The 16,903-nt window shown below is 42.0% G+C and overlaps 3 protein-coding genes across 3 annotated transcripts in view; 1 reads left to right on the top strand and 2 right to left on the bottom strand.

Moving 5' to 3' along the window:
- per1b (period circadian clock 1b) overlaps window positions 1–16,903 on the bottom strand; it is a gene marked incomplete at its 3' end in the record, with an annotated part of 402,390 nt that overhangs the window by 160,897 nt on the left and 224,590 nt on the right. The gene's annotated exons all lie outside the window — the stretch shown is intronic.
- On the bottom strand, window positions 1,685–5,053 carry LOC311001689 (odorant receptor 131-2). The gene is made up of 2 exons (XM_083992805.1): window positions 3,962–5,053; window positions 1,685–2,345 (listed from the first exon to the last, which is right to left on the bottom strand). The coding sequence occupies exons 1-2, from the start codon at window positions 4,927–4,929 to the stop codon at window positions 2,219–2,221; spliced, it is 1,095 nt and encodes a 364-aa protein (XP_083848931.1). The 5' UTR covers window positions 4,930–5,053; the 3' UTR covers window positions 1,685–2,218.
- On the top strand, window positions 7,267–16,295 carry ponzr1 (plac8 onzin related protein 1). Its single transcript, XM_083992810.1, has 4 exons — window positions 7,267–7,454; window positions 8,736–8,927; window positions 9,773–9,918; window positions 13,489–16,295. Exons 2-4 carry the CDS (start codon window positions 8,738–8,740, stop codon window positions 13,624–13,626), a joined length of 474 nt encoding a protein of 157 aa, XP_083848936.1. The 5' UTR covers window positions 7,267–7,454; window positions 8,736–8,737; the 3' UTR covers window positions 13,627–16,295.

Raw genomic sequence — 16,903 nt, 5'->3', positions numbered from 1 at the left:
TTCTTTGTTTCGGTGGTAAAAGTTAAGGAAGTGTTCAAAAGTTAGAAAGTTAGAAAGTCAGACTTTCTTTTGACAAAGTTTATATTTTAGACTTTTGAAAATATCACTGTTAAACTTTGGTAAAGTACAACGAGCACCTTTCACTAATTTGCAGCATCGTGCAGAAAACAAACAAGTTAAAATAATCAATAATCACTTGTTGCAGGCAGCCTTCAACATTATTAGAAATTTACTTTCTGGCTGCTTATGAGAAGCTGGATAATGGACAGTCGAGTCCACAGTTACCTTAGCTTAGTTTAGCTTAAAATAAAGACAGGAAACTGGGCAACAGCGAACACTGCTCTGTCCAAATGTAACAAGTTCACCCCAGTTTCTTAAAAGTTATTTTAAATCCACACCAAAAAGTCTAAAAATTGTAGTTTTTTGACACATTTCATAATCGTTATCTCTTTTTGTGAAATGTGAGCGAGTTGGTGCTTTAATTTTTTCCCCTCTAAATCACTTTGAGCTGCATTTCAATTAAACAACTACGGTATTAACATTTTTTTTTAATATATATAACTGACACTTTACAAGTCTTGATTTGTGACTGAGAAGTGACGGCTGGATGCTTCTTGGATCTAAACGTCTTCGTGATGTAGGCGACGGTTGGTCTGTCTGATGCCGCTAATGTAGAGGAGAGAAATGTGTAACGATTTATTTAGTGCATCTATTATTAATTCATATAATACTTATCAATATTTGAATCACCACTGAGCAATTTGCTTAAAGGGATAGTTCAACATTTTGGCAAATTGGCCCATTACCATAATCCTTATAGTCTTAAAGCAGAAGTAAGTGGAATATTTGTGTTAATATAAGTCTTAAATAGTTATATCTTCCGACGGCAATCACTTATATAGAGTGTTTGGTCTGAAATACGGGTCTGTCAGTCACTCTGCTCTGCTGTAAGCTCAGGAGAAAACTTTCCTTGTATCCTACAACCTTTATCCAATGAGGAGAGAGAACGGCATAAAGGGGCGGTCCTCTCTGTGTGTGCAGCCAAGGGATGCGCGTGAATGTGGTGACGTAGGGACGAGGGCGGGGACTGCTAACTCCATCGGCTGACAAGAAGTTAGCCAAAACGACCGGATCGCTTACTTCTGCTTTAAGAGTAGGTTCGTTACCTCTAATTGTCGGTGCAAGCTATTTTTAGAACGGCGGAGTAGAGCCGCGAGCTGCTCAGAGCTACGCTACGGAGGCTAATGGGATTTCTTGGTTTCCCTCATCAAACTCAACAAATACACAATCCAACAACTCCAACAAGTTGTGACCTGCACATTCACCACGCTGTGAGACAATAACGGAACGTTACGAGACAGAGTTGTTTTCGAGGTAAATTCCTGCAAAACCGCTGATGCGCGTTCCCGTCGGGGGCAGTTTTTCAGCAAGCAGTCTCTGCGTTTTCCTCGAAAAAAACTCAAACTACTTGAACTATCCCTTTAAATCATCTGGAGTCAGAGCCAGACTGAAAGTTGATTTACATTCATCTGAGTATTGATCTTCTTGAGTGGTGTTGAGACCGGACGCGAACACTTTGCATTATCAACCTATTAGCGATCAATCTGCCTACACCTATAGAGAGTGGTATCGATCTTCCCATCTAACACGATGACATGAAGAAGCGCAAAAGTTTTACTTCAAATAGTTGTTAAAATCTGCTGCCAGGTTGAATGTATGTGACCTTTCCACCCTTGATCTTAGGTTTGCAGGAAATATTCACGAAGATCAAAGACCTTTAAATTTTTCATTTTTAATATCCACAAGGTTAAGAAGAACACACGGAAACAACATTCACCCACGCCGAGGTGTGAAATCATTTCCTCCGTCACAGTCATTTTAAATCCCACATGGTGCAGAGAAGTTTGTGGCCCTGAAGCTTTTTGAACCTCCGGACCAGCCAGAGCAATCTGCAGTGTGAGAACTGTCCACCTCCTCTGAGACCACGATCTGTCGGTCACTGAGCAGCTCCACTGTGTCAGACAAAAGGTCAAAGGTCACGCACAACAACAACTCATCATGCAGTTGATGTCCCGCCTCGTTGTACGTCCTGGTCTGAACCTTCACCCGCGGAGAGACTCCTTTAGGTCCTAAAAGGCCTGAGATGAGAAAACCCCACCACTGTATCCAAACATTCTCACGTCGGTCGTCATCCTGACCTCCCTCTTCCTTTTTCCCATCAGGCATTGCTTGTGTCGCCTTGACATGAGAGTGAGTCATGTGAGAAACTCCTAGTTTCCTCCTCTTGTGCTGGAACTTGTGAGGCCTCGAGGGAGATGATGGTCTGGGCCGTCAGTGTTCGCTCCCTGGGGGGAAAACAAAAGACAGTTAAAAGGAAACTAAAGTTAAACCAGAGATCCAGGAATTAACTCACGTGCCCTTTACTGTGGTGTTTCTGTGGCCGCACGTCTCACACGCTCAAACCCCCCAGACACTTAAAAAGGGAAGTTATGTCTATATTCAGTTCAGGTTCTCTCCTGAAATAATGCAACTTACTACCCATTTGAACTGCGCAGTTAGTCATAGTAGTAACTGTACTAGTCACACTAACGATGAACCTCATGCAAATGAACTTTGCACGTGTATTTCGATCAAGTGACCTCATTTTAACATTAATCATCCTACTTCAGAGGATTCACCCTAAAAAGAGGGGAAGTTTTTTTTTTTTTAAACATCTTAAACGTTTGAGTTCAGCACAATTTTTGGGAAAATGCAAAATATATACCATGTTATCCGCTACATATGAATACGCTGGCTTCTTGTGACCCCGTAACCTTTGTGAAGAATTCCTTTTAGTTAGGGTTAGTTGATATGATTAATACTTGTGGTGTCACAAACCAGTCCAAAGGTTAACTCAGGAAATAATGTAAAATGTATGGATGTTACCTATAGACAGAGATGCTATATGCTAGGCCAGCAGTTCCCCCTCTGTCTTTATGCTAAGCTAGCCGTTCTTCTAAGCCAACACTAGGCAAAATCAGTGAATAAAATGGTAGAAATGTTGAATTATTCCTTCGACACATCGTTATCTGGTCACAACAGATCAAACAATAACATCAAACACTCTCAGATAAAAAAATTAATCCATGAGGGTGTGTTTGGGCTGTGATAACAGATTTGAAGATGCCCTGTGACCACAATATCAGTATATCTTAGTTCTGATATTCATCTCATGTAGCTTATTGCTTTAAAAAAAAAAAAGGGGTGGGGGGGTGTAAACCACACATTTGTTTTGTATGAGTTGACTGTTTTTCCAATCTATGTTGAAACTTCATGTGACAGTGTTTGGCTGTGGAAATTACAATTAGATATTTTCCCCACACTTCTTTTACTTATTTTTATCCCATATTCAAATGTTAATGTGGCAAAGTAGGCCAAAAGAGCAAGTTTATGTTAACCTAAGTGGTTTTCATTCCTCCTAATCATGACACCACTCTCTGTTGGCTATGCCTAACTAAAAGATCAACAGGTGTTTTAGGAAATCACCTGCTTTGTGTTTGTGAGCTCTGACCCACACAAGATTTATTATTTTTTTAAAAGTCAGAAGTTATAGACTCTCTACAAAAAGTGACTTGCCCTGACGTCTGTGAGGTTTTCAGGGGGCAGGGCCGTTGTACAGGGGAGAAAGGTAATGATAACTCTAGGGGCCCAGTGCCCAGTGGGGCCCACAAAAAAGCCCAGTAGTCTAATCTTTGTATGACTGATTTATTCTGCATAAGACCCTGACTAATACTCATAGCAATGCTGCATTAGCGTCAAAACAAAGTAGGCTAAATAAAAAATGATAATACATACAAGTCTAAGAAAAAAAAAGAGGAAAAGTTGGGGGGTAGGGGCCCACTTTAGTATTCTTTAAGGGGGCCCAGAATTCCTAGCAACGGCCCTGTCAGGGGGACCACATGTCCTGTAATGGTTGACTTACCGTGCTCTGTGGTGGGGGTGTTGCCGGCTGGCCCGCACGGTCCAGCCCAGGACGCTCTTCAGGTACCTGGAGCAGCAGGGGAACCGGTGGCTCAGCTGCTCCATCAGCTCCTCTTTACGCAGACCGTAAACCACCGGCGCGACGCACTGCGCCAGGCTGAAGAAGGCGAAGATGACCACGGCCGAAAGCTCCTTGGTCTCGGCCTGCACGAGCCGCTTCTCCTGCAGGCGGGACAGCACGAAGTTCACAAAGTTGGGCAGGATGTACACGGCCAGCTGGCTGCCGTGCAGGGCGATCGTCCTGCAGCCGGCCCGGTTGCGCCGGTTGAGCACCCCGAGCCGGCGCGACTCCACCAGTATCCTCACGTAGCTGAAGAGGATGACCGCCGTGCACACGGCGAGGAACAGCATCTTCTGCAGCCCGCCGCTTTTCTTCAGCTGATCCTGGCCGCACTCGCCGTGGTATTCCTTCGTGCTCAGCTGCGAGTCCGGCTGCAGCAGCAGGCTCAGCGGGATGAGCAGCGCCACGGCCCAGGTGCAGACCCCCAGCAGCCAGGGCCCGTAGCCCGCCGTGCAAGAGGAGCTGTAGCGCATCGGGTGGCACACGGCGCAGTAGCGGTCCAGCGCCATGGCCGTGAGCGTCAGGAGGATGTTGCAGGCGCTGCTGATCAGCACGGTGAGCATCAGCAGGCAGGCGCTGCGTCCGGGCTGCGCGTCCAGGTGGATCTGGTAGTAGAAGACGCTGCTCGTGCCCAGGTGGAGCAGCGCGGACACCAGCAGGTGGAAGACCAGCACGAAGCGCGCATGGCGCCGCAGCCGCTCCTCGCGCACGATGGTCCAGTTGATGAGGAGGTTGAAGAAGAGCAGCACCGAGAAAGACACGGTGGACACGTAGAAGCGCACGCAGGTGTAGTCGCTCACCTCGCTCACCTGTGTTGAGATGCCCGTAGTGTTGTTGCTCGCTGACATTATTCCTCAGCTGGGCTTGGATGGGTTGATGGGGCAACGATTATGATGATGGTGGTGGTGGTGATGATGAAAGTGGAGCTGATGGGAAAGAGAGCTGAACCGCTGCATGATCCTCTCTCTCTGCTGCCTCTCTGAAGAATGACACAATGACAGCACAGCTCACGTTCCTCTCTCTCTCTCTCTCTCTCTCTCTCTCTCTCTCTCTCTCTCTCTCTCTCTCTCTCTCTCTCTCTCTCTCTCTCTCTCTCTCTCACTCACTCACTCACTCACTCACTCACACACACACACACACACACACACACACACCATTTGTCATCCTATACTTGTGAGGCTGCTTAGTGACTAGTGTATTTCCTACACAGCTTCTTTCTCCATTAGTTGAGTTGAGTTGAGTTGAGTTTAGTTGAGTCTAGTTTAGTTTAGTCTAGTTTTGTTTAGTTTAACTTTATTGTCCACCTAAATGGAAATTTGTCTTTGGTTTCCCCGCATAACATTACAGACAATCCATACGAGGACAAGAAGTAACAACAAACAAATAGCAGCCGAAATAGGTTAAAAAGAAAAAACTACTTAAAATCAAGTGCAGTCATTTGCATTGAGTGCTTGTATATGGAACAAAGGGGTTCTATACTAATGAATAATTATTTCCTTTTTTAGTCTTTAAGATAAAGAATTAATTAGGATTTTACAAATTTAATTGCAACATTTATCTCGTTATATGAATCTTCCTGTGATTTAAAGCGTCTTATAGCTGACACAGCCTTTGATGTAGCTGACACCTCTACCCATACTCTGATAACCGGTCCCTATAGAAACAGATGCCGATGCAGATAAAGAGTGCCTTACAGGCAGCAGCTGCAATTCCTGGAAGTGAAAGTGACAAATGTTGCAAAGGTTGGTATAACAGCTTGTGATTATTACTGGTGCCAAGACACTTATTATTAGTGTGTGCCCCTTTGACCCCTTGAACACACCATCAGACCTCTGCTCAGTTTGTCCGTTTGTTTTCAGGATGGTGTCCCGCTCCCCTAATTTCTGTCGTGATGCCAGATTTGCAAATTTACAGTTGTATTGGATCCAGCAGGTGTTTCAGTTTGTCCTCCCTTGATCCATGTTTTGTTAGTGTGTTAAATGTGTTATTTTCCTTTGGCCATTCAAACTGTAACAGATGTGAGTTTCTCAAAGTTAGAAATCATCAAACTCTAACTGGTCATTGATGCATTTCCATCATTTTCTTGACAAAGACACAATTGTTCTTTTCAATCTTCTCTTCCTTTATCACAGTCGGAAATTTGAATTTACACACAGAGACATTGATTATTTTGTTGAAAATTAAATTATCTAACTTTTAATTTAAAAAAATATTTTAACATGTACAATTTACCTTCTTGTGTTTTTGGCCTACAGGTGGTGCTAGTAGCCTATGCTTTCTTCATGTGCCATCAGCTTCACATTGGTTTTTAAGAGCATGCAGAGTAGATATAGAGACTATAGGCTTTAGTCTAGAAACCATAAGAGATCCATCACTGTTGCTTGAGGCAGAATTTAATCATCTGTAGCTGCTACACTTTGTGTCCATTATGTTCTCATTTTGTTTTTCCACTCATTCCTCCATAGATCACCAGTAGATTATACAAACCTATAGATAAACTATATAAAATGATTACCACAAAATTTTAGCTGCACCCCTCTATGCTGCTAATGTGCTCCTGCTCAGTTTAACTGTACAGTCTAAAAACAAAGACACAAACCTCCAACTCATTCCTGAGCTCATTACACCACCAAGTGCACGAGACAGGCACTACAACAAGGAACAAGCAGGCCTCGTTATATATAATAGTTACAAATCTATAGACTTCAATCAGTGATATCATTAAAAACAGAAACGTTATTATATGTTTATTACTATAACTGGTTAAAGTAACGATGCGTTTCAATGTATAAACGATTAACCTTTGGTGCTCCATCCATTATGAAGATTTAAATCGCACAGTAGGCCTACGTGAATGCAGCATAGTTTTATTATTCACACACCACTTACTGGGCTACAAAGTCAGTGAATGCCCCTCTAACTGTTGGCTGACGTCACTTTTTTACAACCTAAATCAAAATTAGTCAATTTATTTATTTATTGTCTTTTTTCACTGTCACACCTTGATTAATCTTATATAGACTATGAAGTATAAATAGCCCATATATCCCCCCCTCTCCCCGACTTTCACTTTTCACTTCATTCATTTCCTGATCTTCTGCAGCCCCCATTAAAAATTAAAATAAAAACCAACAGAGGAGATAATTGGTTACGCTGCTGTTTTGCACTTTGCTTCTTCCTGCACCCTCAGTCCGCCTGCCTGCGTTACGTTGCGTTGACTGCGGTCAGGACAACTGGGTTTCCTGAGAAAACCAAACTTATTTTTTACCCAGGTGATAGGCTAGTGAACAGACGCTGTTGGCGCCTCTTACTGAACCGTGTGCATCTCAAAGTTTGTTCGAGTTCCCTGTCCGACCCAGAAAACCCAGAAAAGGTAAGAACACGGCTGTTAACTATTATTATTAATTAGTTTATCTGGCACATGGTCTTTAACCTAGCCTACTTGATAGGTGATTTATTAGTTAGCTTAATTAATTTATCACGCTGTGATTTTACTACAACTGCTTGCATGACCAAAGCAACACAGTCCATCAACTTTTATTTCTAATTTCCTGGAGAAAAAAAAACCCATTCAGTGCAGGAGCTAAAACGTGTTACCGTATTAATTTCCCATTTCACGCCACAACATTTGATTTTATTCGACGACACGTGGCTTTTTTGTCGGGTAGTATTTGTTGACAGAGTGAGTTCAACATGGTGTATGTTACTGAAGCTAATGCAAAGTTGCAAACATTGAAACACTAACTCAAAGCTTGCTGCACGGGCTTCTGACACGATAAATGATGGAAATTGTGATTAAATTGACATTTTCGTTGAGCTGTAAAGCCAAAAGTGCATGCACACTTGAACGTTACATGTAGCCTATAGGCTATAAATCCCTCTGTAGTACAGGTTGTGTGTGGGGTTATTACACAAGAGTATTAGATAATTAATAAATAATACAACAAATAGTTGGACTATGATGCACTGTGAAAGCTGAGAACTACATTTGTATTGTTTCACACAGTTTACATGCTCTGCTTATTGCATGGCACCATTGTTGGGTAACAAAGTTTGCTTCAGATTTCCTGTTTATTTGACTGTGCAGATTGTAGTTGATATCAGAGGTGTCTGCAGAAGCTTTGCTAAGGCTAGATAGGGGAGAAAGAAAGCAATATTTGATATAAATTATTGCAATGTACACTCTGACCTCTCATGGGGAGCATAGGGCGGCTCCAATCCGCCTCACTGGATAAATGCCAAATATGGAAATTATATAGTGGAGAGATGAGGCATAATATTATTGAAATTGCACATATCTATCTCATAATGCATACGGTAATATGTTTTGTAAAAGGATAGTTCATTTGGTGTAAATATCTTAATAATATACTACTCTGCACTACGGGTTATTATTATGTTATTTAAAGGTTATATTGTTGTTCATTTACTGATCCATCCCACTTGAGATCAGATTCCACTGTATGTGGCCCCTGAACTAAAATGAGTTTGACACAACAGCTGTAGAGCATCAGGTTTTTTGCTCAGACAGATGTTTTTATGAACATTTACATAGATAGAAAGCAGAGATGGAGGACAGTGACAGTATTGTAGCTTCAAACCAGGATGTAATCACACTGTCTCCACTCGTGTGTGTGTGTCCTGTGTCCACCAGACATGGCCGTCTACCAGCCGGCCGGCTACCAGCCGCCCGTCTACCAGCAGCCACCGCCTGTCTACCAGCAGCCACCGCCTGTCCACCAGCAGCCACCGCATATGATGACAGTGACCACCACCACCACCAACACCACCACCGGTGGGGCGTGGAGCACTGGCCTGTGCGATTGTTGCTCTGACATGGGCACCTGTAAGTCTCATGATGACCACAGTGTGTTTGACAGTGTGTTTGACAGAGTGACATGGTTGAAATATCAGTTCCCTGTGAGCGGGAAAACTCTTTCCTGATTATTAGATCTGACCCCTGAGTCCATTCAGAAGTGGATCATGTCACACTATCTGCTCCAGCGGATGGAGTTTGCACAGCTGCTAGATGTTCAAATATACACTTTGGCATCCAAGTTGGCAGAAAAGCTGCATCTCAAAGTGCAAAACTGCAAAAACAACAACAACAAAAAACAAATACAGTGGAAAAAAAAGGCTTTGCAACAAGACAGAAAATCCACACCACAACCACCTCAACTTGACTGGGGCTGGATTTACAAACCAGTGAGCTCAACAAACAGCAGATAGTGGTCGACAGGGTTTTTTGGCCCTGAGTTTTGCCTCTCCAGTAACACAAAGCCTGACCCACTTCATTTGTACAGGCTGAATCCAGAAAGTCGACACACCTGCTCATGGCTGAATAAAAGGTTTTACACCTTTGTATTTGCACTGAATGCTGATATTGTGAAGACACTAGGATTGGCACAGTGCTCAATGACAACAGTAGCAATGTAGGGTTAATTCATCTTATCAGACCTGACTAAAGCTTCTCCACGGCTCCTGACGACAGTTAATGGCTATTTCCACAGGATGAGTAACACTCCTGACTCATGACCAGGAAATCTGACTGCTCCTCTTAAAGACACTTTCTTCACAGAAATCTCAGTGTGAAATATTCAGTTGCATCTCACCTAAAACGAGTGTGAGATAGATACATCTGAGTGCCTAAATATTCGATCTCAGTGAAGTCAAATTTTGTGTGCTCCACAGGCTGCTGTGGTCTCTGGTGTTTCCCCTGCATGCAGTGTCAAACTGCGAGCCTGAACGGTTGGTGCTGCTGTATGCCCTGCCTGGACACCTGCTGCGTGGTGTCCTGCCTGCTCCGCTCCTCCATCAGAGAGCGCCACAACATCCCTGTAAGGCCACTGGCGGGGAGTGGGTGGGGGGTGGGAGTATCTATGGGCTAGAAACAGTCACAATTTCTACCTTTTCCAAGTGAATATGTGTTTGTGTGTAAGTTAAGTGCATACATTGAGGCAATTATAGCAATTATAATGATAATAATAATCTTTATTTGTATTGCACCTTTTATACATTAAATGCAGCTTAAAGGGATACGCCAACATTTTTTTTTTCGTGCCTTGCCTCACTCCCGAGTCCATGACCAGCAGATAGACACCATCCTTTCGACTGTGTGTGCAGGGAGATACGGGCAGAGCTGGCGCACCGCTAATTAGCTTAGCTCAAACGCTGGAAGTGCATAGGTAATGTTAGCCTGCCTCCACCTAAAGTCATCAGAGAAACTCTTCAGCAACTTTAAACGGAACCTGGCGGGCCGATCTTCGTCTCAGAGCTGACAAAACTCTCCGGTAAGGCATCTTGAGCGGTCAAATGCCGGTAACAGGACGAGATTGGTCAAAACAGAGGGTTCAAGCAAAGACGCTTTATTTTGGTTCAAGCTAGCTACATCGAGGGTATGTTAGCTTCCTATTTCAAATTAAAGCACAAATTCTATCGTCATGGTTTTCTGTATGTAAAGGGCAACAGGTGTTTTATTTTGTGAAAGTAACCGGAAGTGCGTACAACGGCTAGCTTGAGTAGCGCCAAATTTGTCCGAATAAAATTGTAAACAGCTGGTATTTAGACAAATTAACGACACATTGCTGATCTAAATGGCTACTTTCTCGCCTAAAATGTTTGAAAAAAAAGTGATACAGAGTTTAGAGCTAAAATGAAATCAGCTTCTGACTGCTGATTTCGGCTCGGGTAGGAGGCAGGCTAACACTACCTATGCACTTCCAGCATTTGAGCTAAGCTAATTAGCGGTGCACCAGCGCTGCCTGTATCTCCCTTGTTACTGCACACACAGTTGAAAGGGTGGTGTCTATCTGGTGGTCATGGACTCGGGATTGAGGAAAGACACACAAAATTTTTTTTTGGCGTATCCCTTTAAAGTGCTTCAAATTCACAAGCACCCGAGAGAATCAGCAAATACAAAAATACCATAACGATAAAAAAAAGCTGAAAACACAATATGATAATAAGATAAGATATATAGATGAATACACAGTCAAATTAACCGAAAGCAAGAGAATAAAGGTAAATCTTTGACTGCTTTTTGAAACTATCAAGAGAGGAAGCGTCTCAGTCGGTTCCAGGCCACTGGTGCATGAAAACAGATTGTGGAGTTTTACAGGTTATTCTTCCGACAGGTGAGCGAACTGCACATAACATAGACAGACAGGAGGTCAGATAGGTGAGAAAGTACTTTAAATACAAGTAAAATGACTTTAAAATCAAATCCAATAATAAATCCTACATGCTGTCATAGTACTTTAATACCTAGAAAAATCATTAAAATTGCCCTCGAAGAAGTGGCGACCAGTTGCAGTTCCCTCTGTGCCACGCTGAGTGTTATTTTAAAATACTGATGCACACATGTGAGGTCACAGTTCCTCAATCTTCACCACCGAAACACAACAAGTGCGTATTGGCTCACGCTTACTCACCAGTTGGCGTTTGCAAACTGAAAAGGATGCACACGTGCGTTACACGGACCGATCCCTCAGACTGCGTGAAACCCATTAAACCTTTTGATTAATTTCAGCTCTGCATGTTTTGTGTCCAGATTTTCTAGTTTGTGACATTGGCCAAATACAAAATGGTGGCTGGCTGCTATTTTCATCCAAAAAACTGGATAGTTAGCAAAGTTAGCAACAAGCTTCTGAGTATAAGCAGCTAAAGAAAGGAAAGCAAACTACCTAAGTCTTCTGCAGCCAGCCTCTTTAAAGCAGAAGTAAGCGATACGGTCGTTTTGGCTAACTTTCTATCAGCCGATGGAGTTAGCAGTCCCCGCCCTCGTCCCTACGTCACCACATTCATGCGCATCCCTTGGCTGCACACACAGAGAGGACCGCCCCTTTATGCCGTTCTCTCTCCTCAATGGATAAAGGTTGTAGGATACAAGGAAAGTTTTCTCCTCGGCCTCTATAGAAGTGATTGCTGTCCGAAGATATAACTAAGACTTATATTAAAGCAGAAGTAAGCGATCCGGTCGTTTTGGCTAATGCTGCGTTCCAGGCAGGCTTTTGAAACCGTAAATTACAGCTTCAAGTCACAACTTACGACTTTGTAGCATTCCAGGCAACCCACTCGTGTTTTTCCGACCTGTTTTACCGGTGAAAGTCACTATAACGGCCACTCGTAACTTCCGACCCGTGAACTCGTACCAGATTGAACTGGTATGACTTCACAGGTCACGAGTTACGAGTTTCCTTGAACGCACCATAACAGTCCTCGTCCCTACGTCACCACATTCACGGCGTCTCTTGGCTGCACACACAGCCCTGCATGCCGTTCTCTCTCCTCATTGGATAAAGGTTGTAGGATACAAGGAAAGTTTTCTCCTGGGCTCAGAGCAGAGCAGAGTGACTGACAGACCCGTGTTTCGGTCCAAACACTCTATGTAAGTGATTGCTGTCGGAAGATATAACTATTTAAGACTTATATTAACACAAATATATCACTTACTTCTGCTTTAACACAAACATTCCGCTTACTTCTGCTTTAACATCTTTAGAGTCACTCAGTATCCTGCTGTTTGTTTGTTTTTTAACCATCATACTGTGGACAGTTTGATATCTATAAAAAAAAGTCTGTTGTGATATGATTTTGATTTGATTTGATTTGATTCATGGATCTGTGAGCGATCAATATGATATCAAATCACAGAAAGCAGCTAAGATATCATCTGACAGTTTTACGTCCGAGTTCAACCAGACATCGGAGTGAAAAAAATATCTATTAAAACAAGAAGTGCCATATTCTGATTTACTTACTTTATTCTCTCTAAAAAAAAAACTGAAACAAAATTAAATTCCTGTTTATTGACATGAAAGCAGGACTTTAGTGTGAATCTGAATCCCATTTCAGGTCTCAAAGTAAATATTTCCAGGACTTAGTAATCTGCTCCACACACGTCTCTGCAAGTGAAAAATTAAATTGCTGCAGACACTCATCACTCAGACGTGTCTGGGGAATTTCTAAATAAGGTGCGTCTTACATATGATGACTTTTTTTTTCTCAACTCTCTTTATTGATTTTTCTCATTTTGAACATCATACACATTAGACAGTAATACAAATATCCTACACATTTACACATACATGTTTACATATAATTAAAGTTATATTAAATAATGTATCTCAAAATAAAAACTAAACAAACAGATAAAGGGGATTAATTCAAAATAAAAAATAAAAATATAAAAGACAAAAAAAAGCGCTTAAGGGGTTAAGAGCACTTCTAAAACTTGCCATCAGACTATGTGTTGCAGTTAAAATAATCAATAAACGGCTGCCAGATTTGATAGAACTTTCTTTCTTGATTTCTGATCGAGGTTTTCATTTTGAATGGATGCTTCTGACTCGTTGATCTCTCAGACTGTTGGATTAACCCCCTCCCTCCTCCCCCCCCTCTCTCTGCAGGGCTCGTGCTGTGAAGACTGCTGTCTGCTGCTCTGGTGCTACCAGTGCGTCTGGTGCCAGATGAACCGTGAGCTGAAGCTCAGGCGCGGACAGCCCCTCGCCTCCTCGGTGGTCACCACGCAGGTCGTCGCTTGTTAGTAGCTACGACGCCATTTGGGTTGAGGGGACGTGACGCGTTTGTTTTTGTTTTTTCTTTTGTAAGACTAGAAACATAAGAGGAAGTTGGATTTGATTTTTTTTTAAGGTAAACTGATATAGACAAAAAAAAAGCAAATAACTCCATTTAATTTTGCACATTTCACATTTTTGCAGCTAGCACTGAGCATCATAACCACGTTGACTGTAGTAAAGCTTTGCTGTTTGCAGCGCTGAGATGATGAATATTGCTTAAGGTTCACATTTAGAGCCAGTTTGCATGTTATTATGTTGCTTCTTGCTCGGCCTTGATTCATATTCAACACATTCATGTTGCAGGCTACAAGCACCTGCAAAGAATTCATCCTGTGCTTTGAAAAACAACTTGCACACATTATCTCCTTACATCATTTCACTTGTCATGTTTTTTTAACATCAGACAACAAGTGTTTTCATTTCTCACTCCTGTTTGTGGGTTTGTTCAAAGTGAATAAATGTTCCTGTGCTCAGAAATCAAACGGTGTGATCAGTCGACCACTGGTTTGCAGCCAGTGAGTGATGAAGGGGTGTTTGACCACAGGACAGAGCAGGGAACAGCTTTAACAACAAGGTTCAGAGGGCACATAGATTCAGATTCAGTCATTCTATCATCTGACAGCTCTTATCGTCTTGATCACTGCAAATGAGATGTAACAACCTGCAATTCAATTAATGACCCAAACATACCTGAAGGTAAAGACAGTGTTGAGGTTAAAGAAGTACACACAGATTGACCGCTACATTTACTAGGGGTGGGCAAAAATATCGATATGGCAATATATCACGATACTTTGTACCGCGATACGATATCGATATTCAATATCTAAATATCGATTTTTTTTTTCTAAAAAAAAAAATAAAATTCAAAAACAAAAAATATTCAAATTTTTTTTCAAATAATAAATCATGTTTCAAACGTAAATCCAGTACGACTTCCGCACCTCTGCTCCGCGAGGTGTCACTGTACTGCTACCTCAGACAGTGTGTTGTACATGCAAATATGTTGTTGTAACTTGCACTTATGGAAGTTGAATTACATTGTTTTGACTCAGTTTGTCCCATAAATTATCACTATCATCTGATGTACATACAACTCGGATTTTAAGATGCATAATGCCTTTTACATTTTTCAGTGAACTATGTAGAATATCGTAGAATATCGCAATATATCGCAAAATTTGGATATCGCAATATCGTATCGTATCGTGACTCAAGTATCGTGATGCGTATCGTATCGTGAGGTCCTTGGCAATACCCACCCCTAACATTTACCCAATAAGATCCTGAATAAACTCTGATGCAGTCAATATGAATTGCAACTATTTTAACCAAAATGTAATATTATCTAATATTTCAAAGGGAACAGTGCATGAGAGCAGAGGAAACTCACAAAGAGGAACAGTGATCACAACCTGACAAGGATGTTGCAAATGTCCTGTCTAGTTAAGTTTCGCAAATACCTGTAGTTCCTTATCACGCGTCTGTAGTAATATTAACAGTGGAGATAGCTGAATCACAATGTAAAAAAAACAAAAACAAATGAAGAAACATTTTAAGTCACGCACAGGAACCGACCCAGACCTTCAGACTTGTAGCTTTCAGGGCAAAGACGCAAGTTGCGCAAATTATATTGATGATTTTACTTCATCGCGCCCCAAAAGTCAATCAAAACTTGTGCCCTCCCTCCCATGGCTCCAACATCCATATCTAAACCCAGTTGTGGACCATTGTTGAATCAGTCCGTGTAACTGCTGTATTAAAATATGATACAAAAAGTATAAACGAGGTGTCTGGTTGAAAAAACAGGAAAACTGACATGCGTGTTCGTTTATTCCAAGAGAGGACAAACAACGACGTTCCGGTTAACTATTTATTAAATTGGATCATCAAACGAATCAGATACAAAATACTCTCCTGTTCAAGAAATTATCTGCCCCAGACAAAAGCGTTACATTAATTTTTATTACTTCGCACTATGTGTATGTAATTCATTCTTATTGGTCAAAAACAGGTGGGGAGTGGCTGTGGTTTAGACTTAGTTGGTACCCTCTGGCTGGCACAGGTTGGTCCCATCTTCCCAGCACAATGAGCACATGAACCTCTGGACCTGAAACACAACAAAACCCTCCCTACACTGACATAAATGTTCCATCCCAGGTGTCTGAGGGTCCAAGGCAGATAATACAGATCATTAAAACTCCTCCTCACAATGCTTCATTCAGCAGGGCTCACAGGGCTCTCTCATCCTCTCCTCCCTTCGGCCTTGGAGACGTTTTACTTTCACTGTGCCTCTGTGTGCCCTCAGTTTACCTCTGAATGATCAAACAGGTTACTGGTACTCATTGCATTATGAATTAAGCTCAACACAAATCTATAGGGTTTGCTACAGGTTTCAGTTATCTTTAAACTCAGTGGGTTAGTTAAAAATATAAGACACAATAGGTTAGTTAAAACACGAGACTAAACTTTACTACTAGCTAAAGTGAAAGCATAAACATGTACATAAATCTTTCTATATGTCCTGGCTCCTCTCTCTCCATGTGTTAACCCTTCGTACCACGGGGTTAATGCTTGACTCCCTCACATTCTTCAACAGCTCTAATACAGTTCAGAACAACTTAAATAAAGACAAAAGTTTCACATGTGTAAGTGCTCAATCTACTAAAACAATCATTAGTGAGATATATTCAGTGTTGATCAGTAATGTCAAAGTGGAGAATATACTATGTTCAGTGTTGGTTCTGATGAGGTAACTGTGCAGCTTGGCATCTCCAGTGTAGAGACACAGGTTCAGCTTTATCTCATCGGTCAGTAAAACATTGGTGGTTTTATTTGTTAATCAGTGAGGCACAATATCAAACTCAGTTAGTAAAGGTGAATATTCAGTGTTAAGGCAGTTTTCACCCTAACAGAGGTCAGAACGTACTGAGGGGTCAGGGTGATGGTGCCAGAGGAGGAATCAGAAGGATCACCAGCCAGCTGTTCCCTCTCAGGTCCTTTAATACAACATTTTCAGATTAACAACAGTCATTATGGGGAAAAACAAGTCACAACAAGAGCAGACGTGAGGTGCAGAGGCTGGTGGTTTGAAGCCACGGAAACCACATGCTACATCCTGGACCCAGAGGTACAAGTAGGCCTACACCTTCAGGAAGTGAGGTGCCGAGGACACATTTCACTGTCTACAGATACTGAAGCAGTGGAACAAGTTTCTTATTTAAAAAAAAATTTTTTTCTCACT

This window comes from Trachurus trachurus (genome assembly GCF_905171665.1).
Source record: "Trachurus trachurus genome assembly, chromosome: 18".
Taxonomy (NCBI): domain Eukaryota; kingdom Metazoa; phylum Chordata; class Actinopteri; order Carangiformes; family Carangidae; genus Trachurus; species Trachurus trachurus.
Note: the sequence above shows the minus strand (reverse complement) of the source record. Positions and strands in the feature narration are given on the sequence as shown.